Here is a 26,428-nt window from a genome sequence, read left to right on the forward strand (position 1 = left end):
CTTAATAGGATCTCGTGCAACTATCTACAATATGTATAAATCATTATTGCATCGTGCAATATTCATAACAACTTTAAAGAACTGCAGCCGCAGTTTTTTTTTAAACCGTTTTTACAATCATTCCATCCTGACACAATACAAAATGATAATAAACTGTTTGTGATATAACGAAAAAAAAAGAAAAGAAAAGAAAAGAAAAGAAAAGATGAACAAATGAGAACTTTTACTCTAATACTGCTGCCAACTTCGTTAATTATCTAATTTGGACAAATATTATTAATGTTAATTCATGTAAATATATTATATAACAATGATTTTTTAATAAGTATAAATTAGTTTTATTAAAAATAAGTATAAATTGTGTTTATTAAAAATATAAAAATTTTCAAACTAATGTCCAAATTAGATATTCTCTAAACTACTATACAAAACTCATTGATCTATCTATCTTTGTGTATCCTTTTTAATAATAACGCTGAGCAAATTAATGTGACATATATAGATTAATATAAAATCTATAAATAGATTCTAAAGATCTATAGATCCTAGTTGATATTTTTTTGTTTATACTTCAACTACGTAAATCTATCAGATCACAATTTTGTGTTATGTAATTGAATTAAAATTTTCCATAAAAAGAAAAAAAAAAAAAAAAAAGAAAAAGAAAAAGAAAAAAGAAAAGAAAGAAAATACTTTAACAAGATTAGAATATTGATGAAAATAATTTGGAGCATCATCCAATAGTTTCTTATCTTTTTTCTTTTAAAGTCCTGTTTCTATATCTTTGTATCATATTTGATGCTTCTTGAAGTTTTATAATCTCATTATATAAAAATAAGGATATGAATAAATAATTACCATTAATTGGCCAATTAAATCCAGAATTCTGTAATATCTTTAAAGATGTGTTTTGAAATGTGACGATTTTATAAACGTAGATACATATCCTTACAGAAGAATATGTTAATATAATCATCTATTTTTCTCACTTTTCTATGTATCCATGCACTCTCTTATATTCTCTTTGCCTTTCTCTCTCTTATTCAACACGCACTCTATGAAATAATGACAATGTTGACTGAATTCAACATTTACAACACGATATAAACATCAGGGATATTCTGATATGCAAAGATCAGTGCTATAAAAACACTCTTCGTACTAAAAAAAAAAAAAAAAGGAGAGAAAAAAAAAAGAAAGAAAGAAAGAAAGAAAGAAAGAAACTTGAGATTAACTTATTGTCAGATACTATGATGTAACGCAATCACCCTGCATGGCTAAATGATAACGGAGGGAATGAATGTATATAGGCAGAAGTGATAGCCTGGAACTCATTTACATGTTTAGCATTGAGCTGTGATGGCAGAAATTAAATACCATGGCAAGTATTATTACATCACATTAATGTTGAGTTTCGTTTACTGTTTTCACACCCTCTAATTCTTTGCTGTTATTTTTTTCTTCATCTTTATCTGGATTATCCCAAGATTGTCTTTGGCCAGAACCAAATATGACATAAAATGTAGCACAAACGACATAAACACCTGCTGATATCATAAAGACAATCCTCCATTTTTGTTGAGTTGGCTATAATAGAAAATATTAAATAGTTATATATACAATAAATAAATAAATAAATAAATATATATATATTCATAATTATCTATTAAAATATTATAAATTATATTACCGTTCCAACGATAATATGGCCAGCTATAATAGGTGCAAGTAATCCGGCCAAGTTAGCAAGACAATTGGTGAAAGACATTAAAACTCCTGCGAATCTTGGAGAGATATCAAGATGGTTCACTTTGAAACCAGAATAAATACCACCATTTAAACCAACACCAATAGTAAGAAGGCTTATTGTCAACCACGGATTACAACCTGTGTAAGATGCTGCTACTAATGCTATAGCTGGTCCATATTGACCAATGCTATTAATAATTTTACGCGTAACAGTATGATTAAATTTATCTGCGGAAATCATCCAGTCGGCAACGTGACTAATTAACATTGAAAAGATCCACATAGCTAAGTAAGGAAGAGATGAAACAGTACCATTCTGAAATAACAAATATGTTATATAAAATATATCGTCATCTATTGATTAATTGTTTATGTAAATATTAACGAAATGTTGTTTTTACTCACAGACTTAATATCGAAATGTAAAATCTGTTTCATAAATGTTGGAAGTTCCGTCATTAACGTTTCATATCCATAATTTTGACCCATATGTGCCATTAAGATAGCCCAAAAAGGCAATGAAGTAACAATTGATTTCCAAGGTACAGGTGGAGACTAGAAAAAATAGATACGCAGAATGGAAATATCGTTTAAAAACATTTTAAAAAAAAAAAGGAAAAAAGAAAAAAATTATCATCAAAGATGAAATATATAAAAAAAATATTTACAGATGCTCCAGCATTTCCCCACAATGCACTAAGTATGTATTTTTTTTCATCTTCAGAAATATGCGGATGACTTTCTGGATCTTCATGGACCATAATGAGAAAAGCTATACACCATATAGTACCAACAGCGCCAAAGACATAAAATATTGATGGCCAACCACCAGCAAATCCATATTCAGACAGCAAACCGCTTAATGGCATTGAAATGACTGTACCAAACTGAGCACCTGTTTATAACAGAGACAAAACATAGATTAATAACAAAATTCTAATGATTAAAGAGAAACCTACTGTGAGTCATTAAGAACAGTGGATAAGTCTGAACCAAAAAAAGTCCACTCCTATGATTCCAATTCCATCGTAGCAAGAAGTACACAGTGATTGGATGCATTGAAATATCCAGAGGACTTGCGGGACTCAAGGTGAATTGGTATGTACAAGAGTGCTACATTAAAAAATATCGCACTGTACGAGCTTACCAGCATAGACGAAGGCTCCCATTCTGCTCCTCTCGTTTGGTGGTATCCACTTTGCCAACAATGCGTGCGTGCAAGGCACAATTGGACCCTGCAATAGGGATAATCCATTCCTAGGGGGAGGAAATCACACCCAAACAATCAAAAAGCGTTCACACTCAACGAATATGTAATCCTTTATTCTAAATCTAACATTATGTCTTTTTAATCAAACAAAAATTTCAAAAGCAAAAATTCTACATACAGATTTTATATATAATAGACATCGGAAAAACATATGGATTAAAAAGAAAAGTAGGTTCAATTCTTTTTAAAATATTAAAGAAATAATTTCAAATATTAAATTAACAACTTGCCTAAAACTTACATACATTTCATGGTATATTTCCTGTATTTAAATAATAGAAGATCAAAATCTATGTATATCATTTTTTTTTTGTTTTGTTTAGACAATATTTTAATGAGTCGTGTAATAAACTTTCCCGTAACACACATTCTCATCTCATGTATATACGGTATGCTCTTTTAACATTTGATGAACTTATAATCATAACAAATATATTAGGCAAAATTCGAAGGACTACTTACCTCGCCTAAACCTTGAATAAATCGAACTACCATTAGCCAAGGAAAACCCCAATGTGCCGAAACTGGAACTAATAGTCCAAATAACGAATTTATCAGCATGCCAACGCCAAGAAAATATTTAGACCCATAACGCTTGGCAAGTATACCAAAAGGTATTTGAGTAATAACATATCCATAAAAAAATGAGCTCAATAGATAGCCTTGTTTTTTAGTATCCCAGGAAAATTCACCATCTTTCTGTAAATGCCAAGATTAATATATATATATATATATACATATACATATGTATCATAAAAAAAAAAAAAAAGAAAAAAGATATTTTGGTCGTAAATAGATAAATTTAGATGTTGCAACTCACATGACTGTTGTCTGACGTACTATTATTGGTATAATCGATCTGGCATTCGTTCGTAACAATCTCTTGATGCTCTGTGATAGCCGTGTGGTTGACCATAGCAACGATCGCCACAGACATATTGGTCCTCATTACATAGGCATTTGCCATGCCAAGAAAAATCATAAAAGTTACTACGTGACGTGTTCCAACCAGGGCTAAAAATGCGAAACATTTTTTTTCGTTAAAAAATAAATTACACGCTTTTGTAATATCGATTGAAAAAAGAAAAAGAAGAAAAAAGAAAAAGATCTCAGATATGATTACATTCGTTAATAGAATACATTCTAAATTAAACGTTATCTGTATTACATTTTTATTACATTATTATTAATTTCAAAAAATATGTTATTCGTTTGTATAAGGCATTTTATATGTATTAATTTGATAGATGGAAAATTTTACGGAGAAAATAAAGATAAGAATAATAAATAATTCATCAAATTCTCATTTAAATAATTTTTTTTTTTTTTTTTTCCTTATTATTAGAGAACATCTATGTAAATAGAGCAAACAAATAAATTAGATATCTATTGTCATTCGAAGACATTTTAACAAATATAACTATGCTTTGATAACAATTTTTAAATCGACATAATGACATTTAATTTCTTAATTTCTTAGTTCAATTTGATTCTATTTGATTCATGAGTCATCTACTATTTCCAAGAAATAAAAAATAAGAAAAAAGAAAAAAAAAAAGAAAGAAAGAAAGAAAAAGAACAGATCTAGCTTAAATGCGCAATGTTGGATGATTCATGCAAAATGTTACGGAAATGGAACGTCTTAGAACACGCAACGTGTTAGAAGAGAATTGTCTATCTTATAATATGCATTTTATCTATACTATCAATCTGTTGATTGTAAAAGTGTTATTTTTTAATTTTCATGTCATTATTAAGAACAATGCAACTAGTCAAATGAAAACGTCGTCTCTACAAATGTGTATTGTATATAGAAACAGGTAAATACAAGAGGACAGATATATTTGTCTATCTATAAGTTCTTTTATACAGAGAGAGAGAGAGAGAGAGAGAGAGAGAGAGAGAGAGAGAGAGAGAGAGAGAGAGGAGAGAGAGAGACAGAGAGATAGATAGACAGACAGACACACGTATAAACACACGTATTAACGATAAGTATTGCTTGTGGGATGGCGCCGTTTGCATAAAATACACATGACCGATTAAACAGGGAGACCCGTTATAGTCTTACTTCCAATTTTTGTTACTTTTCCAAGTGCTATTATACATACACGGGCACATCTGTCTTTCATTGAAATGCAAATGTTCTGTGATAATCTTAATTCATTATCAAATGATATATATATATATATATATATATATAAAAAGAAAAAAAAAGATAGTACGCGATCTGCCTATATTCAGTTATTTTGCGATAAATCACACAAATGAACTACTGACAGACACACATCATCGCCATTATTAACAAGACGAAAGAAGAGAGAGACTTTAGCACTTACATTGATTGTATATATATTGTGTGTATATGTATATGTGTTATGTATGCATGTATGTATGTATATATTTATATATGCATATATAAAATACGACTAAATTGAAGTCAATTATTCTATCGAACCGAGGGAAGTTTTGTTTAAAACGATCTTTCATTATCTGGTATTGTTCGTTTGACCCCAGATGCCAGATATATATGTATATAAGAACGTCAATCATGTGCGTGTGTGTGTGGATATGTGCGAACGCGCATGTACGTGTAAGTTATAAATATATAGAAGAACGCAAGATTAATAATATTTAAGGATCGATCAAGATAGAAAACAACAGCCGATCAATCAGATAATTCGATCATGATCAAAGTTTCGACATTTTTTTTTTTTTTTTTTTTTTTTTTTTTTATTACTTTTGGATTTAAATAGTCAAGGAATGCTTTTGAGATAACAAAAGAAAACGAAGGCCAAATTTATTGGCTACGATCCAGACGCGTTTTGCTCATTATTGCATCGCTTAAATAAATTCAATAGATACACATGTACAAATTGACTTCCTATTACAATTAGATCTACTTTACCTATTCACTGATCTACATCGTGTGTGTATACATGTATATACACACATATATATATATATACATATACACACACACACACATTGCATTTCTTTTATTTTTTCACGCAACAATACGAACCTTGCAAAACGAAATCAAAAATCTTTCTGAAAAGATTTGAATCATTTTGAAAAGCGCGCCAATATCATAGAATGCGCCCGAGTAATTCAATATCTTCATGTACATGATCGCCATATTACATAAATTTTCTGTATTTCGAAATATTAATAAAATTGATGTTATATATAATCTTGTAACTCGAGAAAAATACTCAAAGAAAAAACAAATTCATTCCGAGAGAGAAAGAAAGAAAGAAAGAGAGAGAGAGAGAGAGAGAGAGAGAGAGAGAGAGAGAGAGAGAGAGAGAGAGAGAGAAAGAGGATGTATATATGTAAATCGTATGAAAATCGATGAAAATCGGTCATCTTCGGTAAAGTTCGGTAAGCTTCGCTCCAAAGCACGTGGTATACGCGGTAAAAAAATAGTTCTAAGCCGAAACGTGATAGGAGGGGAAGAGAAGGAGGAGAATCCATTGTTAGGCGAAAATAATGATCGTTTTTCTCTTTTCAAACAAGGGAAGAAATAGGATAATAGAAAGAACAAAAAGAACGGAAACAACAAACCAGTCGTACTGCGAAAGCATTCTTCTTTTTCTCTCTTTTCTTCTTCGATCCTGACATTATTAAAAACTCTTCTTATAACAAGCCAAACGATTCATTGACGCCATAATAAATGCGTAGATACGAAGAACCAATGAAATACTTCCTTTTGTTATAGATCAAACCGCTTTTTTTTTTTGTCATATAATACTTATGTATAAATTTTAGATTTAATATAGGAAAAAAAAAAAAAATAAAAAGAAAAAAGAAAAGATAAAAAAAAAAAAAAAAAAAAGAAAAAATAAAAAAAAACACGATATGAAATAATCGATTAAAAAAAAAAAAAAATCCAACAAATTAGATCGATTAACAATCAAAAATTTATGGCCAATCACATTTCATCATTTATCCTGCTACCTTCTTCTCCACAATAACCGTTATAAACTTCTATATACAATCTTAAAACATGACCTTGACTCGTGTCAGACATAAAAAAATGCCACGCCAGCGTTTCTTGAAGTTGAAAAAGATAACGTGCATTAGTTTTAATCTAACTAGATTAGACTTTTTTTGTTCCCCCATAAAAGAGGAAATATATTCTTATGTTTTATTTTATTTTTTGATTCGATTTTTTTCCACTGTCAAAACTAAAAGATTCCAATATGACTCACGTAGTCTTGAACACTTTCGAGACTTTATCTACCGATTAAATTTTCCTACTTATTACATAACCTTTCTCACTTCTCTCTCACTCTCTCTTCTTTTTTCTCTCTCTGTTTATCGAAACGCATAAGAAATAAAAATGAAAGATATTATAATTGAGTACTCCTCCTTAGTATACTCCATTCGTTTAGTTTTTTTTTTTTTTTACAATCGATTCTTATAAGTTGTTTTAAGTTTGTATAAAAATATATGACACTTGAGTCGTAAAGATTTACATAAATATGAGACATGTGTTCTCTTGCCTAATTAGAATTTTGACAAAATAAAAAAATTCTTTCCTCGTAGAAAAGGAGAATACTCCGAGTTCTGAACTAATCCAACGATTATCGAGATAACGTTGATTATATGTCGTTATAAATGTAATATCTTTCTCCTCTTTCATTTATAACTTGGAATAAACATTAATTTACTTTAATATAATTTAAATTAATATAATTTTTAATATAATTAATATTAAATTATATTAAATATTATTAATTTTATATTATATAAAATTAATTTAATATAATTTTTAATACAATTTAATTTACTTTAATATGAGTACGCACGTGTGTATATATATATATATGACGTTTTAATTGAACCTAATCAAAAATTGAATATCGAAGAAAAACCAATGGCTTTGGTAAATAAAGAAAATGAACGTATTTGTTTTTTCTTTTCCTTTTCTTTTTTTTGTTTCTTTTTTTTTTCAAATCATTAAATATAATCCATTGACGTTTTATTTCTATCTGCACACGACTCGTTTACGTCTGTCGTCGATTTTCCAGAAAATCTCTTCTAATAAACCAACATATTTCGTGCCAAAAGTATGAATACAACACAGATTGCTAAGTCATCAAAATTAAAATGAGAGAAATAAAAATTATTGAAAAATAGATATGCGTATATACGGATCATCTTAATACATCAAAAATTAAATCAAACCGACGCGATTAAATTCTAGGAAATATCGTAATAATCTCTCTTTCTCTCTCCCCCCCCCTCTCTCTCTCTCATTGATAATTTCAATGTTCGATGAATACGTTCATGACTCTGAAAAATATAATTTATTAACAAGAGGGCAAATAAAATTAGTGGCAGACATACGGAGTGTAGTGCACACGTGCGTGTCTCGTGCTAGTGCTTTTTTACCTCCCTCCCCTTCTATCGCTATCACTCCTTTCCTTTCTTTCTTACTCTTTTTCTCTCTTTCTTTTTTTCTTTCTTTTTTTCCCCTCTTAACCGGTGCGAGAAGCGTGTTTCTTCTGAACACTCCTCGGACGTAAGCGAATTCTCGACATGCTATTCTCGAAGCGAAATATCTCGGGCGATCGGCCAGACTGTTTCGATGGCGTTGGTGGGAAAAAGATGGGACAAGACTACTCGTGATAAGTTAGAAAGAGAGAGAAAGAGAGAGAGAGAGAGACAAAGAGAGAGAGGAAGAAAGATAGAGACAGTTATACTGGAAAAGGAAATGAGAAAGACAGAGAGAGAGAGAGAGAGAGAGAGAGAGAGAGAGAGAGAGAGAAAGAGGAAGAGAGACAGAAAGATAGAAATAAAGAAAGAATATTCGTATGTTTCATGCTAACAACAAGAGGAACTGACAACGCAGAAAACGAAAAATCGTACCTCTTCGTTTTCGCACCGGCTTGTCGTTCTCTTCCAAACCCGGTTGTTCCCACACCAGCACGTGGCCATTCCTTCGTCCCCTGCTCTCACTGCCATTGGCTCTACCACCACTCATGGCACGTTCGCAAAAGTAGATGTAAGAAAATTTATACGTCGAACGACGACGACGACGGCGGCGGCGACAGCGGTGACGACGACGACGACGACGACGACGACGACGACGACGACAAAGATATCAATAGAAGGGGAAGATAAAGAAACAAAAAAAAAAAAAAAAGAAAAAAGAGGGATAGAGATCTTTATCTCTTTCCTTTTTTTCTTTTCTTTTTTCTTTTCCCCTTTTTTAAAATGATATACACACTTTTTATATAATTACGAATTGAAACGTTAATAACGCGTAATGTTATATTTTAATAAAAAAAAAAAAAGGAATAAAACGAAGTTTCGTTCGATAGAGACGAGTAGCCGGTAATCACGTCTATGGTTAATACGACATTGAACGACACAACCAACTACGATCACGACGAGAACGACGAATGAGATCGTAAAGAAGCGCGCGAGCGCGCCAACCTCGTGGTAAACCCGTACAAGACGATGATAACGTATCGACAAAGATCGCAAGAACGACGAGAATGAAAACGACAACGACGACAATAATGATCATCCTCCTTTTTCTCTCTTCTCCCTCCTACACCTCTCTCTCTCTCTTAGACTCCTATCCTCGGTTCTTTCCGCGACTTGTCGTCGACGATTGACGACCGCAATCAACTAATAACGCGCATGCGCAAGCGCAACTAGCCTGACCAATAAAGAGCACTCACGAACTTGGCGCCATCTTTCTCGCGCCAAGATTCCTAACCAATTGCTACATCGCGCGCCAAAATATGTCCATTATTACGAAATAATAATAATAATAATAATAATAATAATAATAATAATAATAATAATAATAATAATATTAAATTTTTTGTTATGTCTCATATCTGTTTATTTAATTAATAATTAATGATTCGTAAGAGAGAAAAACAATTTTTTTTTTATTTACGTAATAGAATACTTTCAGATTTTTCGTTTTTTTTTCTTTTTTTTTTTCTTTTTAACAGTAGTTCATTAAAAACATGAATAATAATAATCGAATATGTAACTGATATCTTTTTTTCTTTTTTTTTTTTTTTTTACACGTACGTTGAACGAACCATTCGCAATTTTAACATTCATCATTTATCATTTTATATAAAGAATAATATTAATCAGACAACATATCTCGATTAAATTCATGCTTAATAACTTTCTCCTTTTGTTACAAGGAATGTGATATATCATCAATATTAACTTTTGTCATGGTTTCGTAGTTATACTAATATACCAAGTGTCTCAGAATGTATCTCACTTTTGTAATCGTATAATTGAATGCACGCTGATCTCAATGGCACAATAAATATTATACTTGGTGTACCATCATTATTTCACGAATGACGCAATAATTGTGTTTGGAGAGTCGTCATAGTTAACCTTGAAAAAAGTAAGGTTAATTATCGCGTTTTGTCTTTACAACGATGCAAGACATTTATACATTTTCGTTAGGTGCGAAATCAAATCGTAGCTTCGAATCTTTTTTAACGTATAAAAAAAAAAGGAAAGAAAAAAAAAACAAGAAAAAAATAAAGAAGAAAAAAGTAAAGACTTATCAGAGTCGTACTTACATACGAAGAATTTAATCAGTTTTGTAACATTTGCAAAATGAACATCGATCGTCCTCATATCGTGTTCACGTTCTTACGTGAAAGGAAGTTATAAATTATCAGTATGATTACACGATACGTTCGTCATAATGCACAATGAAGAGTAAGTACACGTATGTAGATGTGTAATAAGATGAGGAGGCTTCAAGATTCGCTCTGAAGCACATAAAAAAAATGACGACGTTATAAAGCGTTATATACTACTCTAACGTACTCATGGAATCTTTTATTTTGTTCTCTTATCAAATGGAAAATGTAAAACGTCCGACTTAGTTTCCAATGAGACACCATTTGTTAATCATCTAACGAATGTAATAATTATACATTTTGTTTTTTTTCTTTTTTTTCCTTCTTTCTTTCTTTTCTTCTTTAATAAATTTTCGAATACCTCAGTCAAATACTTCATAGAACATGATTGATGAATCAATAAATTTCTTAACGTCAGAAACATTATACCAAGTTGCGTAACTTTATTATTGTCATTGCACTTGTCGTAATATGATGCAAAAAAAAAAAAAAAAAAAGAAAAAAAGAAAAGAAAAAAAAGAAAAAGAAAAAAAAAAGAAAATAAAAGAAAGAAACAAAATTTTCGTTCGATATTATACCAGATAGTCATGTTTTAATTTATTGTTATTATCGTGAACGTTCAATATGATTACAGAATAATATCAATAAAAAGATCGAGCACTGTTATCGATATGAAAATCAATCGATATCTGAAAGAAAGACACTAGTTTCTTTAATATAATTGAAAGATTCGTTATCTGACTATATCGTTCCTATGATCATTTATACTAACGTCATCTTTAACTTTTATGTATATACTTTGTACAAGCTTTACCGTCATCCACCTAAAATTAGATGCATACTCGTATGTATGTGTCCATGTGTATATTTATGTATCGAAAATAAGTGATTCAGCTATTTTGTAGTTTTCCGAATTTTCACGAACGTTGCACCGAAAGTTTGTCGATTATTCATCTTACGATTGTACATGTATATATTAGAATGTATCATTTCTTTGAATATTATATTAGTTGAAGAAGATACATCGTTATATTATACGACGTTATTTATTAATAGTTGAAAACTGAAAAACGTGCCAAAGATTTTTGCTCAATAATCTTTGGTTAGTAATCGTGCACTGGAACATATTTGCCTGATAGTTATGCAATATTCTGTTACTTTCGCGATGACGATGCTATATATTTTAAATTGCGTAAGCATAAATTATTAAAGATATCGTATATTAATTATTAATGAACATTGTACAGTTGCGTCACTTAAATATCTTGTATATCGTCGCGAAAATATTTTCAAAATATTATTTTTATAATATGTTTCATTTGAAAAATCGAAAACAACAATTGATTACAAAAATAGAACTTTCGCAGTATATTTTCCTATCTTTTTTCTTTCTTTTTTTTTTTTTTCTTATACTTATTTATGTCTTTTCTATTTTTAGAAGTCGGTAAAGTCTACTATCTTTTATATCGGCAAAGTTTACTATCTACCACGTCGGTAAAGTTTATTATTTCTTACATCGGTACGTTAGTATTCTATATTATCGACGCTCGATGGTAAATAATCGAAATACCGACAAATAATATTAATTGAATGCGCAATAATAATGTAATAAAAATTATGCAAAATTAATGAAAAACAATTGCAATAGAAAGAACCTTGATTCTTTTTTTGTTATAAAATTTTTTTATCTTGCAACAAATAATAATTTGCATCAATATATCGTCTGATCCTATTGTGTGATATCGTAGATTTGAAAATAAATGAATTATGGAAAAATTTGAAAGATAGAAAAAGAAAAAAAAAAAGAGGAAGGATGTAAGTGATTTTGTGGTCCAACCACTAGAAACGTAATGTGTCGGAAATGAAATCCGGTCATTTAGATTTTTACACTATTATTAATCATTCTAACTCACATGATATAACTTTGTGGTGGAGACAACAGGAAACGTACAAGCCCTCAATCTCATTATTCATTTGGTAAAGTGGAAAATAACGTCCTTGTTACAAGGAAAGCCTACGCCAATTGTCTTTTATAGAGTTACTAACACTCTTTGACGAAGGACGTTTGTTTATTTCATTTTAATTTTCTTTTTTACACTATATACATATATATATATATATATATATATATATATATATATATACATCCAGTTTATATGTATCTCGATATTTTTTTTATTAATTTGTTATTAGATGAAATATAATTTTTTTCTCAATAAATAAACCTTATTTCTTCAAGTAAAACGAGAATCTGTGTCGATAAAGTAGGAAATATATAAAAAAAATATCGATTGGACGTTGTTAAGGTAAAAAAAAGAAAGATTTTGGAGAAAGATCGATAACGAAGAAAAATGAATTTAATCGGTAAAGAAGTTCAAAGAGCGTTCATTGACACGTTATAATGTAGATCAGAGACACGAACGCGTGGGGGTTTTATCGAGTATAATATGTTTACTTTGAACAATCATTGGATAATTTTTTTCTTTCACTCGTTCAAATCGCTCTTTAAACTTGATATACCAATGATACGTGTAAAAATTTTTTTTCCAATTAAAAAGTTCTATAAATATATAATACGAATTGATCAATATATCGTATTACTTTTTATTATTTTATTTTTCTAATAACATATGACATAACTAATGTGAAATTCGAGAAAGCTTAAGAGAAAACATTGAAATATTAAACACAAGGATAATAATAACAATAATGGTCATGTGACCACTTTTAATCGTTGTTTAGAATTTTTATTTAATTCTAAACCTTGAATTTATGCGCAATAAAATAATTCCTATGACCTCGGGACACGTGAAGTTATATAAATTATTAAAGAACATCTGTTACAATAATACGGTTTCTCTGTCTTCGATATACATATATACATAATTGTAAAATTCTATTCATGATATCGTAAAAGAAGGAAGAGGACACGTTCCTTTATCTTATGCGCGAGAGTAGCCATCGAATGATTCATTATGCGAACCTGACAAGAATCTTGAAAATGATTCGAATATTCTCTCTCTCTCTCTCTCTCTCTCTCTCTCTCTCTCTCTCTCTCTCTCTCTCCACGTTGTAACTTTCTCTCTAACAAACTGTATTATAACCTTCGAATTACGTTATTCTCATCGATGACAACAAATTTCTAATATCAAGTCAACACGGAAGTTACGTTCTCTCTTCATTTCAAATTAACATCTTTTTCCATTAGATTTATACTACTAATAAAAACTTGATTTGTATTCAATTGTCAGAGGGAAAAAAAAGAAAAAGAAAAAAAAAAGAAAAACATTACTGCGATTCATTCATTTGAAAGATTTTCATTTAAATTATATTCTAAAGTATTCGAATACGTTTTGATAATTAACGGAAATTATTTATGCGTTTAAAATAATTCATTTATATCACTTTTCTATCGATTATAATCCAATGACAGATCATTTGATTCAAAGATATCGAGATTTCAGATAAACATCGATTCATGCATATCCATCAATATTTTTCTTTTCATAAAAGTTATAAACACTTTCTTTCAATCGATACCTTTCTTCTTTTTCTCTACTATTTTATACGAAGACGATCGTAAATTAAAGGCATATGATTTATCGGTGAATGCATTCGCAAAGCGATCGATTATCTTCGTACATTTCATCTAATAGACACACCTATTTCTGCTTTAATCATGATATGCGTACATGTTGTATTTTTGTGGTCTCGTGTAAGAAAAAAAGAAAGAAGAAGAAAAAAAAAGAAAAAGGAAAAAAAAAAGAAACAGAAGGAAAAAAGAGAAAACAAAAAAACAATGGAAAATAACATGACTACGAATGATTTATAATGGAGATTAAAAAAATATCCTTTTTCTTTTTTTCCTTTTTAATGTTTTACTCATATTCGATAATAATGATATAAGAGTGCCATAATAAAAAAAGAATATATATATATATAATCATAATGAAAAAGAATAAATATATTTCATCTAATATCGTCTAATGGTTGACTTAATTACGCATATACTGTATGTATTTGCATTAGACGCGAACAAGGTCAAAGAGAGAGAGAGAAAGAGAAAGAGAGAGAAAGAGAGAAGCAGAGAGAGAGAGAAAGAGAGAAGCATAGAGAGAGAGAGAGAGAGAGAGAGGGAGAGAAGAAAGAGAAAGAGAGAAAGAGAGAAAACAAAATAAAGATAAAAAAAAAACAGAAACAGAACTAGAAAAATTGTTTGCATAACCATATCGGAAGATAAATGAGCGTTTCCAAATGAATAAATTGTACGAGTTGTGAATAGTTTAAAAGGATAATTATTACATAAACTTTATTCATTGGCAATAAGTGGAATTATTCATTATATCATAAATTTCCTCCGTTAATCGTTTTCGTATCTATCTTCTCCAAGATCCTGATGATATCTAAGCGTATATGTCGTATCGATAAATCATCCTCGGAATGTAAATTGATCTAATTGCAAGTAGTATGAAATGAAAAATGATGAAACATCGCGATAATACTTTAAATATAATACGATATCTATAAAGGGATCGATATATCGATCGATAATACGAAAGATTTCTTCATTTTTTTCTTTTTTCTTTTTTTCTCTTTTTTTTTTTTCACTTTTTTTCAACTCAACAATTTATATTTTATCCATCCAAATTTTCTCTCGAGATGTATCGAATAATGATCATTAAATCACACGTTGATAATAAATGATCATTGATACAATAAATAATAAGATTACATATAAACATGATGGATTTGTCTTTGAGAGATAAGTTTCTTTTAATGTTTATAAATTAAAGGGGAACATGTTTCGTTTTGAAATATTACGCTCGTAAATTCGATCGAATCGATTGATTCAATCGATTTACTCGAAAGTATCAATTTGAACTGAAATAAATGAAATGAAATGAAATGAAATGAAATGAAATGAAATGAAGTCTAATTTTTTTTTTTTGGTTTTGTTTTTCTTTCTTTTTTCTTTCTTTTTTTTTTTTTTGTTTACCTTTCGGCACGGCCGCTTCCGTTTCGAAGATTTCCGGCTTCTTCTTCTTCGTTTCCGCCTTCTTACAATCGATACCATTCTCCACCATTTTTTTCAAATTGATTAGGCCGCCGAATCGCGACGATCAGAAGGAAGAGAGAGAACGAAAGGAGAGAAAAAATAAAAAAAAAAAAGAAAAAAAAAAGAAGAAAAAAGAAATAAAAAAAAAAAGAAAAAAGAAATAAAAAAAAAAGAAAAAAGAAATAAAGAAAAAAGAATAGGATATCTTTTTCTTGCTTCTCTTTCTCTCTCTCTCTCTCTCTCTCTCCCTTTCTTTTTCTCTCTCTCACTCTCTATCTCTTTTTCTCTCTCTCTCTCTCTCTCTCTCTCTCGATCACGTTAAAACGTGGTATATTTTTAATTGCGCCGATAAATCGCGAATCGATCTGAACTCCCACGACGAGAGTCGTGCAGTTAGAGGATATCTACTATATACTTTGCTTACGTTTCCGTACCACTTGTTCTCAAACACTGTTCGGAGCACGCTTAGACTCTCGACACTTAGCCGCGAACACCTCGTTTACGTTGGCCAATTGGAGCGCGAGTTCTCCATTCGCCGGTAACCCCCCTACTACTCTTTCGCTCATATAGACTTTTTTATTCCTTCGAACCTTTTCCTACGTTGATTTATCGTCATTTCAAAAGTAACAATAAATAATAGATAATAGATAAGATCATTGAGAAATCAAAGAGATTATTCTTCCTTTCTCGGAAAGACAATTAAATTAAAATTGATCCTTTCCTTTTTTTTTTTTTTTTCTCTTCTTCTACCTTCCCTTTTTCCTTTTCCCTTTCTTCGTTTTCTCTTTCACTCTTTCCTTATCCTATTACATATCCTAGGAATAAAAGATTAAAAAGAAAAAAAAAAAAAAAAAATAGAAAAAAAGGAAAAGGAAGCTTAAAACGAAATGCTAATTTTATCATATGACCTTTCATTCGTTCACGCTTTGTTTATTCATTAAATTAATTACATCTGTTTCTGATTTCTTTTATCCTGATATCACACTCTGGCAAAAGGAGAGAAACAATCACGTTTTGTCTTTATCTTTATTTTATGTTCTTCTTATTTGCCTCTCTCTCTCTCTCTCTTTCTCTTTTTTACTCTCACTCTCTCTCTCTCTCTCTCTCTTTCTCTCTCCCCTCCCCCTCGCTCTTACCTCTCTCTTTCACGAGATAGCTGAGTAAAGTCGATTACATTTGTTTCACGTTTCTCCTGTTCATTTTTCGCGAGGCCACCTTCAAACAGATAGAAACTTGCTTTTGCTCGGTGTCCTTTTTTTTTTTCTTTTTTATTTCTTTCTTCTGTTTTTTTTTTCTTTTTCTTTTTCAGTATTATCGAAAGGAAAGGTCAAATGCGTTATAAACGGTGACTGGTCTAACCTTCGACTAATATTTCCTTATATATTTGTTGATCGATTGACAAAATTTATAATAATATTTAAATAAATAAAAAATCAAAAATATTAACAAACATTGTTAACAAGCATAGAAGAAGAAGAAGAAGAAGAAGAAAAAAAAGAAAAACCATGAATAATGCATATTTTCATTGAAAGAAATCTGTGTCAATACGCAGAGAAGAAAAAATATTTTATTCTGGAAAAAAAAAAGTGCTATTGATGTGATATCCACCCCTCTCCTCTCCTATCATCGATAAAAAACGTGTTCTATCATTTTCTTTTTGTTGTATATATATATATATATATATTTTCTTTTTTTTCTTTTTTACTTTATTTCACATTCAAGTAGAATTGTTCTTGCAAATTGTTACGATTGTTCGACTCGAGTGATTTTACTAAGAATCGTAGTTAGACAAAAGATTATTGAGGAGGATGGGGGCGAACGTGGAAGGAGAAAAGGTGGAAGAGAACAGTTTTGAAATTTAACGAGCACTTAAGTCGCATTATCGCATTAGTACATATTCGTCGAGTGAAGCGATACGTGCGAAGAGGAAAGTCATGTGTATAGATATATACATGCATATGCATGCACATGTGTATACACACATATATATATATATATATATATATGTATATATATATAAAATCAAAATTATACGTATGTTTGTAAGAGGATTTAAACTTTGAAGAATTATATGACTTTCCAACTACTTATTTATTCGTAGCACGAAGTATCATTTAATGAACGAACAACTACATGAAATAATGACTCTTCCAACGTTCTTGATTCTCTTTATTCGTAACGTGTATTTCTTTCGTCATCGGTAGTCTCTTCGAAAGCCTACGATGGCATAGCTCGTTCATTAGATAGTAGGTCGACAAACCGGTACGATTCTATACTGACGTAGTTACTTATATAGTTCTTGCTACCACGAATTATGTACATTCAGCATTATTTCTCTCCCTTTCTCCCTCTCTCTCTCTCTCTCTCTCTGTCTTCTTTTTTTTTTTTTTGTTGATTGTCCACGAGAAATAAAAAAAAGAAGAATAAAAAAATAAATGATGGTAAAATCGAGATGTTTTATATATATTATATCGAAGTTGTATATATATAAAATTCTTTTCTTTTGATTAAGTTTTGTTTTATCAAAAATATTGCAAAATGAAATCTATCCAAGAACTGATGGAATTTTTATCATTTTTTGTTTAACGATCGTAAATGTAATTTAATCCTTCTATCAGCATCTACCTTTCTACAATGGAAACTTTTTCTTTTTTCTTTTTTTTCTTTTTCCTTTCTTTTTCTTTTTTTTTTTATGAGGAATGCAATATACGTTCTGAATGCATATTATACGAATTGAATATTATATTTTAATACGGAGCTTCTTTACTTTCCATTAGGTTTTAATATTATCGCGCTTTCTATTTCTTTCGTATTTCGATATCTCTTTTATTCTTGTATGTTAAAAAAAAAAAAAAAAAAAAAATATATATATATATATACGATATGTTATGTGCAAGAAAGTGTGAAATTATTAGTCAATCATTAACCCTGTTAATCGAAGTATATGATCTTTATGTAAATTTAATTATTGCAACGAAAACAGATCATTATCTTTTTTTTTATGAAATCGTGTTAGATATAACTATTCCGGAAAACCTAAAGAAACAAATTTAAGATAATTTATTTTCATCTAATAATATATATTAAAGATTAATTTGTTTAATTATCATTACTTAAATGGTATTATGAGCCAAGTCCCACTTTCGAAAATGATCATTTTTTTCCAACTTGGTTGTAATGCATACATATATATTTTCATTTTATGCAAACTAAAATAAACTAAAATAAATTAAAATAAATATTGTATATAATTTATGGAATGATTTTTTAATTTAATCAATTTAAAATTGTCTATCCGACAATTCCTTCAATGAGGAAAACACAGATCCTTTTCTGTTACCTGTCCGCCATTATTTGAATTACATAATATCGAAGTTTCATTGGAAACTTATTTTAATATTTATGTATGTATACATATATTTACAATGTATTTATATAGATGACTCTAATTGTAAAGAACAATATTGAAAATTCCTGACGAGGAAATAATAAGAAATATTTTACAATTTTTCTCAACAAGGAAATATTTAAAAATTCTTTCAACAAAAAGTATCAATCATATTATAATATTTAACGCTTTGTGATAAATATCTGATTGATCGATCAATTTATCTGAAAATTTACGAATCGGATTGAATTCGTTTGATTTTAATCGAATGAAGAAAAAGAAAGAACAAAAAAAAAAAAAAAAGAAAAAAAAAAGAAAAAAGATGTATAAAAAACAAATAAGAGAACAAAAGACAGATTAATACAGAAAAGTTGAAAACAATAAGATGTAATAAGCTCCTTTGTGAAATATGCGCATGTATCTATGTTTTTGTCGACTTGATTGTTCTTTCCCCCTTGAACAAATGCCGATAAGATGATAAGAAATTTTTAGATAGCTTCGCCTCACGTGCCAATCACCGAGTCATCACGCGATCGAACGAGAACATACGGTCATAACTCTAAACTTTACTTTTCTAATTTTACGACGATGTAACATAACATAGCCTTGACGTATAAATATGTTTTATCATCGTTTCCGCAAACGAAGAACATTTTTAAAACGAAAAATAAAAAATATAACGATCGTAGAAAATATCACGTGTCATCCTCGTTTAATATAGTATCGTTTAAACCTGCACAATGTTTAATAATGTTTAATGCATTGTCATCGATTGTCATTCCCGTCGTCTATTAAAAGTTGTCTTGATAATCAAGTCACGATAATTAACACGAAGATTATATTATATGCCGATAACGATATATATATATATATATATATATATATATATATACATATATATATATATATATACATTGTATATTTCACAAGCAAAAACGATTTCTCCTTCGTTCTGGTAGCCCTCTTGTTTCCTCGAAAGTAGAAAATCCTGTTTACGTGATATCAACGTGTCGAAAACTCAGAATATAATCGTTTTACGAGCTGCAATAATGGTTAATACGATAAATAATATAAATGACAAAGGTGAAACAAAAGAGAAAAGAAAGAAAAAAAGAAAAAAAGAAAGAAAGAAAGAAAGAAATAGGGATTTATAGTTAATCGTTCAGTAACAGAGACGTATTTCATGAAACGAAAGAAATCATGGGAAATTTTAATTCCGCGCGTTCCATCACGTCAATTCGTTGAATTTCGATATTTTCAAATAATTTTCTCATTTCTTATTTCTTACAGACATGAATTATAACCGTTAATATTTTATTGCCTTCTTTTTTTTTATGATTGTCATCGTCGCCAATGCAATTTAATTAAGAATGACATATCGCAAATGCGATGTTTTCACAATTTTTTTTTTTCCCTCATATTTATTTATGTTTATATGGACGCGTGTATGTGTGTGTGTGTGTGTGTGTGTGTGTCTGATAAAACAAAAAAATTTTTCGATTATCTTATTCCTCATTCTCTATATAACAAGATAATTCGTTTCGTGGGAAATGTGTTATTATATAAAAAAAAAAAGTAAGAAAGATGAAGAAAAAGAAGAAAAAGAAAAAATAAAAAAGAGAAGAAAGAAAAGAAGAGAAAGAAAAAAAAAATGCAACACAAAGAATAGTTCCGTGCACGGTGAAAGTACACGATACATTCTCGTGTCTCCAATGATTTTCTTACTGTCTTCTCTAATCTGCTATTATATCTTTCTTACAATTCTTACGTTAGAATTTTCATCGTTACAAAAATTACATATCCTCGATCTATTAATTCTCCTAGAGTTATAAGCGTTATATAGTTCGGCTAATAAAAAAATAATTTCTCTCGTGTGAACAAACACAGCTGCGATACTTTTCTAACAGTAAACGTCCAAATGATATGTCTATCCGAGTCATTAGAACGAAATTATCTGTTTGAGAATATAATTTGCTAAATCTGGAATATTACGGCATAGTATATAATGAAATGGTATTTTGTAAAGAGAGAAAAAGGAAAGAAAGAAAGAATAAAAAAGAAGAAAAAAAAAGAAAAAAGAAAAACAAAAAAGAAAAAAAAAAAAAAAAAAAAAAAGAAAATCAGAAAACAAAGAAAATTGAAATATCGAAGGTTTGTACCACTATGATGTAACTCTATTCTTTTTAAATTCTCGACTAATTTTAAACCGTTTTTTTTTTTTTTTTTTTTTTTTTTTTTTTTTTTTTTTTTTTTTTTTTGTGAACTTAGCATAGAAAAGTCTCTTTTGTCGTTTTATTATTCCGTTCCACGTTAATCGTATGTATTATACATACGTAAACGCTGTGCCCTCGGTGTTTATGACTTTATACTATAGATTATAACGATATTTTACGATTTATCGAAGGAAAGTTCACGTATTCGAAGGACAACACAATGTTGTTGCTACTCCTCCTTGTAATTCTTCTATCTAATTCTTATGCCATCGAGGGATCTTCCGAATTTTCATGGAAAACGAATGATATTCTTTCGAAATTCATCGTAGACGCCACTTTTCATCTTTTTCCACCGTCAAGAATATCTGCACGTTTATGCTTTTCTAAAGGTAATAATTGTATTGTTATTCTTCTTCTTCTTCTTCTTATTATTATTATTATTATTATTATATAATATTGCAATTATATCACTAATGTCATAATCATCAAAAATTTTTTTTATCTTAATGGATTTACTGAATAAATACAATCAGACGATATAATCGGCTTATCAAAGGAAATGTCGAAAAGACATCTGTCACATGATATTCGAAATGAATTCGATCGGCTCGATCCTAAAATTTATGATAATTTAGAACATAGAAATTTGTATGTTATCAATCTCGATTGTGACCGTGCAATTGACATCTTAAACGAGGTAAAACGTATAAGAGATAAAATGAATTGTTATTTTAATTTGTAATTAAATGTTTATAGATTATTTTCAATTCAGGCAAATTCTAAAAGAATGTTCGTTGCACCGACTAAATGGTTATTTTTGAAAGATTCAAGAACAATATTAGATACGAAGGATCTACAATTTATAATGAAAACTTTTCGTAATTTTACTATTTATCCGGACAGCGACGTTATTATAGCACGAAGGATTAAAAAGAATTTTCTAGAATTATTGTCAATATATCGTCCCAGTCCCTATCGAGATGTAATTTTAGAGGATCGTGGAAATTGGTCGTTTACACGTGGGATCATTATGAAAAATTATGATCCAGCATCCCGTAGACGAAGAAATCTTCAGCTTACTCCACTTAAATCCTGTCTTGTGGTATATTAAAGCTTTTTATTCTTTTTCCTTTTTTTTTTTTTTTTTTATATGATAAGCAATAAGTTGTTTATCTCATAGTAGTTTAATATCAACGTGATGATATGAAACGAGTGAGATAATTAAAAATAATTCTTTTATGTATTTGTATTTAGTGAAGATTTCATCAAATCTTAGGAAAGAAAGAGAGAGAGAGAGAGAGAGAAAGAGAGAGAGAGAGAGAGAGAGAGAGAGAGAGAGAGAGAGAGAGAGAGAGAGAGAGAGAGAGAGAGGGAGAGAGAGAAAGATAGAGAGAGAGAGAGAGAGAGAAAGACAAAGAGAGAATATATCTAATTCCATTTACTTTAGAAATTGCACAATATCGTTATCGAAAATTATCTTTCGAATAGATTACATTCAATTTATTTGAGATATCAAACACTATTTCGCGTAGAGCTTATCCTAAATTCGATTAATTTTAAATTTACTTACGATCAGACAATCGTGTTTTAGTGATAAGATATTTTTTCGATGAATCATTTTTTACTTCTCTATTTTTTTTTTTAACACTTTTAAACATACTCGTTCTCTTTTTCTTTTTTTTTTTTTTTTTTTAAGCATTGCTTTATTTCCACAAGCTTCTATATTAAATGAGTACGTACATTTCTCTTCTTATTTCTCTATATTTTTTTTCTTTTTTGATAGATGACAGATCCAGACACGATCAATCATTTAACTGATTATCACAATAAACATATAGATCCAGTTACGAAGGCTGGTTATTCATGTGTACTTCATTTGGTAAATCGAATGAATGCGACGTAAGTATCGTTTTTAATTTGGTTCTTAAATTCCATATAATTAATGGAGAAAGATCGACGTGAAAAGATAAAAATATCCAATACTTTCAATTAAAAATTGTATCGTTCGTTTCAGGGTAACATTCAATATAGCAGATACATGGGGTTATAGAGATGAAAATGGATCGTGGAATGGTATGACCGGCATGTTGCAACGTCGTGAAATTGATTTCGGAGGAACTGGAACTTTTTTTATAAAAGAACGAATAGGAATAGTTAAATATATACAACTTTACACGCATACTGGGTAAAATATCTTCACGTATATTTATACGTTTTTTTGCGATCAATCGGATTCAAATTTCCTCCAAAATATTGAATTTTATTTTATTTATTTTTTATTAATTTCAAATTTTTACCATTTATTTGTTACGTAGATTTAAATAAAATTTTAAATCTATCGTAAGATTTATAAACTTTCAATGCTACCAAGTGGTGATCGATGTTACTAACGCCCGGTGATATGCAGTATTCATACACTCGCGTATAAAAAGAAACATTCATTATGTAAATTAATTTCATACATTTTTTTTTCATTTCTCGAATTTTTTAATCTATAATAACGTTATATATTTTTCATTCTTTCTTTTTTTTTTTTTGTTTAATGTAGATCACGTTTTATATTTCGACAACCATTGCTTTCGACAGTAAGCAACATATTTGTCTTGCCTTTTCATCGTTCGGTTTGGATAGCTATTGGTGTCCTCATTCTTCTCATTATTACTTTACTCTTTATATCTATGAAATGGGAATATAATTGCGGAGCATCAGCAAAGTCTGCGATATATTGGAAACAGATGAATCCTGGCAAGCCAACTATTGGCGATGATATATTGGTTATTCTTGGAGCATTTTTCCAACAAGGTGTTCGTTCTTAATAAATTAAAATGAATTATTTTATTAGTTTCTACAATTTAATTTTTATAGGATATTCTTATGAACCGTATCAAATTCCTTCACGTATTGTCACCTTAATGTTATTGATAGCTGCATTGAGTCTGTACACTTCTTATACAGCAAATATTGTTGCTTTGCTTCAATCAACGACAAATTCTATTCAAACGGTTACTGATCTTTATAATAGTCCATTGAAACTAGGTGTACAAGATGCTGTATATAATCGATATTATTTTAATGTGAGTATTTAAAATCTCTGCAAATTTTATAAGACAAATTTTATATATAACAAGATGAGCTTACTAGAAAATATTTATTTTTTTCTATAACAGTCTTTTAAGGATCCAATAAGAAGGACTCTCATAGATGAAAGAATTGAACCAAAGGGTAAAAAATCTTCTTGGATGTCTATTGAACAAGGTGTTCAGAAAATGAGAGATGAACTCTTTGCTTTTCATGGTGAAGTTGGTACTGTTTATAAAATAATACAAGAAACTTTTCAAGAGGATGAAAAATGTGGCTTAACTGCTATCAATTTTTTAAATGTACTTTATCCACTCTTTATCATTCAAACACAATCTCCATATTTGGAAATTTTAAAAAATAGGTATAAATTTTATTTTTGCATAATGTACTAATTCATATGATGTAATATTTATGTATTAAAATATATGACTTTTTACAGTGCTTTAATAATACAAGAAACTGGTTTAAAATATCGAGAAGAAAGACGTTTATATACAAGAAAGCCCAAATGTGATGGTCACATGAGTTTCATAAGCATAGGATTTACTGAAAGCCACTTTGCATTGGTGATAATGGGATATGGCATAATTATCACTTTCTTTGTATTAGCCATGGAACTTTTGTGGCATAGAATGTAATACTTATCTATATTATGATTTGTATTTTAAATTTAAATTAGTAAGTAATTTAAATTTTATTATTTAAATTTAATTATTTACAGGCAAAAATCAAAAATGAAAGATATTAGAGAAGATATGGAGGCAATTGACAATGGTAGTCAAGTTCTTACACCTTAGTTGAAAAATTATTGCCTATATTTTCCTTTGAATTCATTATTATTTGGTAATTAGTGCTTTAACTCTATAGCAATATAAATAATTATATTATAAAAAAGAAATATAAAATAATATAAATACAAAATTAACATATATACATTTTTATATATTACATTCGTGCGGGTAAAAAGTGTTGATAGTAATTTTTTGTAAAATCTAACATAAGATCAAGAGTACATTCGGGTAAGTCCTCTATACATACAGCAGGACTTCCAGAAAATCTAGTAAAAGATGGAACTATTGTTTCTGGTGGTACTACTGCACCATCCTCAATGTAACAACAATCCTTTAATATCGACCGTCTCCCCTATTCAATATAAATAATTGGTATAAAAGATATCAATTAATAATTACTTTTTACCAATTATCAAGCAGATACGTACTATTACTGCATTTTTTCCAATGTATACATATGAACCGACTAGTGCAGCATTGACAACAGCCCTTTCTCCCACAAATACATGATCACCCATAGTTAATGGAAAGAAGGCAACCCTATCCAAAAAGGATAATCCTTTAAGTATACAGCAATCTGTATTAAATACTGACGAAAGAGGTACAAGAATGTACAAACCCCCTACTAAATTTTTTGAAAGGTGGTCGTATTACAGCATTCTTGCTAATAATACAGTATCGACCAACCTTTACATTTGCTAAATCCCCTCTGATTATAGCATCTGATTGTACTATTACCTTTCCATGCAGTACTATATTCTGCGATCCACAAAGAACAGTCTGTCTACTCACTTTATTTCCTGAAGCCTGTAATATAAATATAAAGAGGTTATGTTCTTGTATAATAATTTTATTTGACAATTTATTACCGTTTCGACGTATTCAGCTATATTGTAATAAATATCTTGGGGCTCCATGACGACGTAGGCAATATTTATGATCGATCACTTTATATATATATATACAAGAAACTAATTTATTATTCTATATAAATCACTTGTTAACATTAATTATTAGTTGCTTCGTCTGCGTAATACTGGGATTTAAAAGGTTAGTTTGGACCTTTCAAATATCGCTATCAGATGGCGCTCGTGTCGTGAAAAATCGATCGAAAACATTGGCCATTAAGGAGAGACAATATTTACAGAGATCTGTAAAATTTTTATTTATAATTTAAATCAATGAAATAAATTCAATTGTATATAAAATTTGTCGTGTATTCGAAATGACAATTAAA

The 26,428-nt window shown here is 29.4% G+C and overlaps 3 protein-coding genes and 1 long non-coding RNA gene across 6 annotated transcripts; 1 reads left to right on the forward strand and 3 right to left on the reverse strand.

Annotated features, from left to right (window-relative positions):
- Positions 1-1,401: 1,401 nt before the first annotated feature.
- Picot (putative inorganic phosphate cotransporter protein picot) lies at positions 1,402-15,824 on the reverse strand. 2 transcript variants are annotated; one of them, XM_035883951.2, is made up of 8 exons: positions 15,659-15,824; positions 3,840-4,033; positions 3,482-3,718; positions 2,897-2,984; positions 2,418-2,644; positions 2,155-2,304; positions 1,691-2,065; positions 1,402-1,587 (listed from the first exon to the last, which is right to left on the reverse strand). In XM_035883951.2, the coding sequence occupies exons 1-8, from the start codon at positions 15,744-15,746 to the stop codon at positions 1,402-1,404; spliced, it is 1,545 nt and encodes a 514-aa protein (XP_035739844.1). In that variant the 5' UTR covers positions 15,747-15,824. The 2 variants fall into 2 exon arrangements, with proteins under 2 accessions (XP_035739844.1, XP_035739843.1); XM_035883950.2 differs by lacking the exon at positions 15,659-15,824 and adding an exon at positions 8,894-9,635.
- On the reverse strand, positions 9,992-11,818 carry LOC146872647 (uncharacterized). Its single transcript, XR_014982849.1, has 3 exons — positions 11,477-11,818; positions 10,597-10,791; positions 9,992-10,405 (listed from the first exon to the last, which is right to left on the reverse strand). It is a non-coding gene; the product is annotated as an uncharacterized LOC146872647 (long non-coding RNA).
- Positions 15,825-21,183: 5,359 nt separating the features above from the next.
- LOC146872648 (ionotropic receptor 84a-like) lies at positions 21,184-25,261 on the forward strand. Of its 2 annotated transcripts, XM_085660755.1 has the most exons (11): positions 21,184-21,257; positions 21,511-21,708; positions 21,853-22,016; positions 22,092-22,421; positions 23,103-23,218; positions 23,334-23,504; positions 23,868-24,121; positions 24,185-24,393; positions 24,487-24,761; positions 24,840-25,034; positions 25,122-25,261. In XM_085660755.1, the coding sequence occupies exons 2-11, from the start codon at positions 21,540-21,542 to the stop codon at positions 25,195-25,197; spliced, it is 1,959 nt and encodes a 652-aa protein (XP_085516881.1). In that variant the 5' UTR covers positions 21,184-21,257; positions 21,511-21,539; the 3' UTR covers positions 25,198-25,261. The 2 variants fall into 2 exon arrangements, with proteins under 2 accessions (XP_085516881.1, XP_085516880.1); XM_085660754.1 differs by lacking the exon at positions 21,184-21,257 and having other exon boundaries at positions 21,465-21,708.
- Positions 25,199-26,246, reverse strand: LOC118449436 (dynactin subunit 5-like). The gene is made up of 4 exons (XM_035883954.2): positions 26,061-26,246; positions 25,811-25,998; positions 25,620-25,731; positions 25,199-25,543 (listed from the first exon to the last, which is right to left on the reverse strand). Exons 1-4 carry the CDS (start codon positions 26,106-26,108, stop codon positions 25,346-25,348), a joined length of 546 nt encoding a protein of 181 aa, XP_035739847.1. The 5' UTR covers positions 26,109-26,246; the 3' UTR covers positions 25,199-25,345.
- Between the last annotated feature and the right edge of the window lie 182 nt (positions 26,247-26,428).

This window comes from Vespa mandarinia, chromosome 12 (genome assembly GCF_050613455.1).
Source record: "Vespa mandarinia isolate Hongniang chromosome 12, ASM5061345v1, whole genome shotgun sequence".
NCBI lineage: Eukaryota > Metazoa > Arthropoda > Insecta > Hymenoptera > Vespidae > Vespa > Vespa mandarinia.

Coding starts and splice junctions, on each gene's coding strand:
- Picot (XM_035883950.2), bottom strand. CDS start 9,008: ATGAGTGGTGGTAGAGCCAATGGCAGTGAGAGCAGGGGACGAAGGAAT. Junction 2,645..2,896: donor GGGAGCCTTCGTCTATGCTG/GTAAGCTCGTAC, acceptor TGTTATAAACAG/GTGCTCAGTTTGGTACAGTC. Junction 2,305..2,417: donor GGGGAAATGCTGGAGCATCT/GTAAATATTTTT, acceptor TATTTTTTCTAG/TCTCCACCTGTACCTTGGAA.
- LOC146872648 (XM_085660755.1), top strand. CDS start 21,540: ATGTTGTTGCTACTCCTCCTTGTAATTCTTCTATCTAATTCTTATGCC. Junction 23,219..23,333: donor GTAAATCGAATGAATGCGAC/GTAAGTATCGTT, acceptor CGTTCGTTTCAG/GGTAACATTCAATATAGCAG. Junction 24,762..24,839: donor TTGGAAATTTTAAAAAATAG/GTATAAATTTTA, acceptor GACTTTTTACAG/TGCTTTAATAATACAAGAAA.
- LOC118449436 (XM_035883954.2), bottom strand. CDS start 26,108: ATGGAGCCCCAAGATATTTATTACAATATAGCTGAATACGTCGAAACG. Junction 25,999..26,060: donor TAGCTGAATACGTCGAAACG/GTAATAAATTGT, acceptor TTTATATTACAG/GCTTCAGGAAATAAAGTGAG. Junction 25,544..25,619: donor TTGGAAAAAATGCAGTAATA/GTACGTATCTGC, acceptor TATATTGAATAG/GGGAGACGGTCGATATTAAA.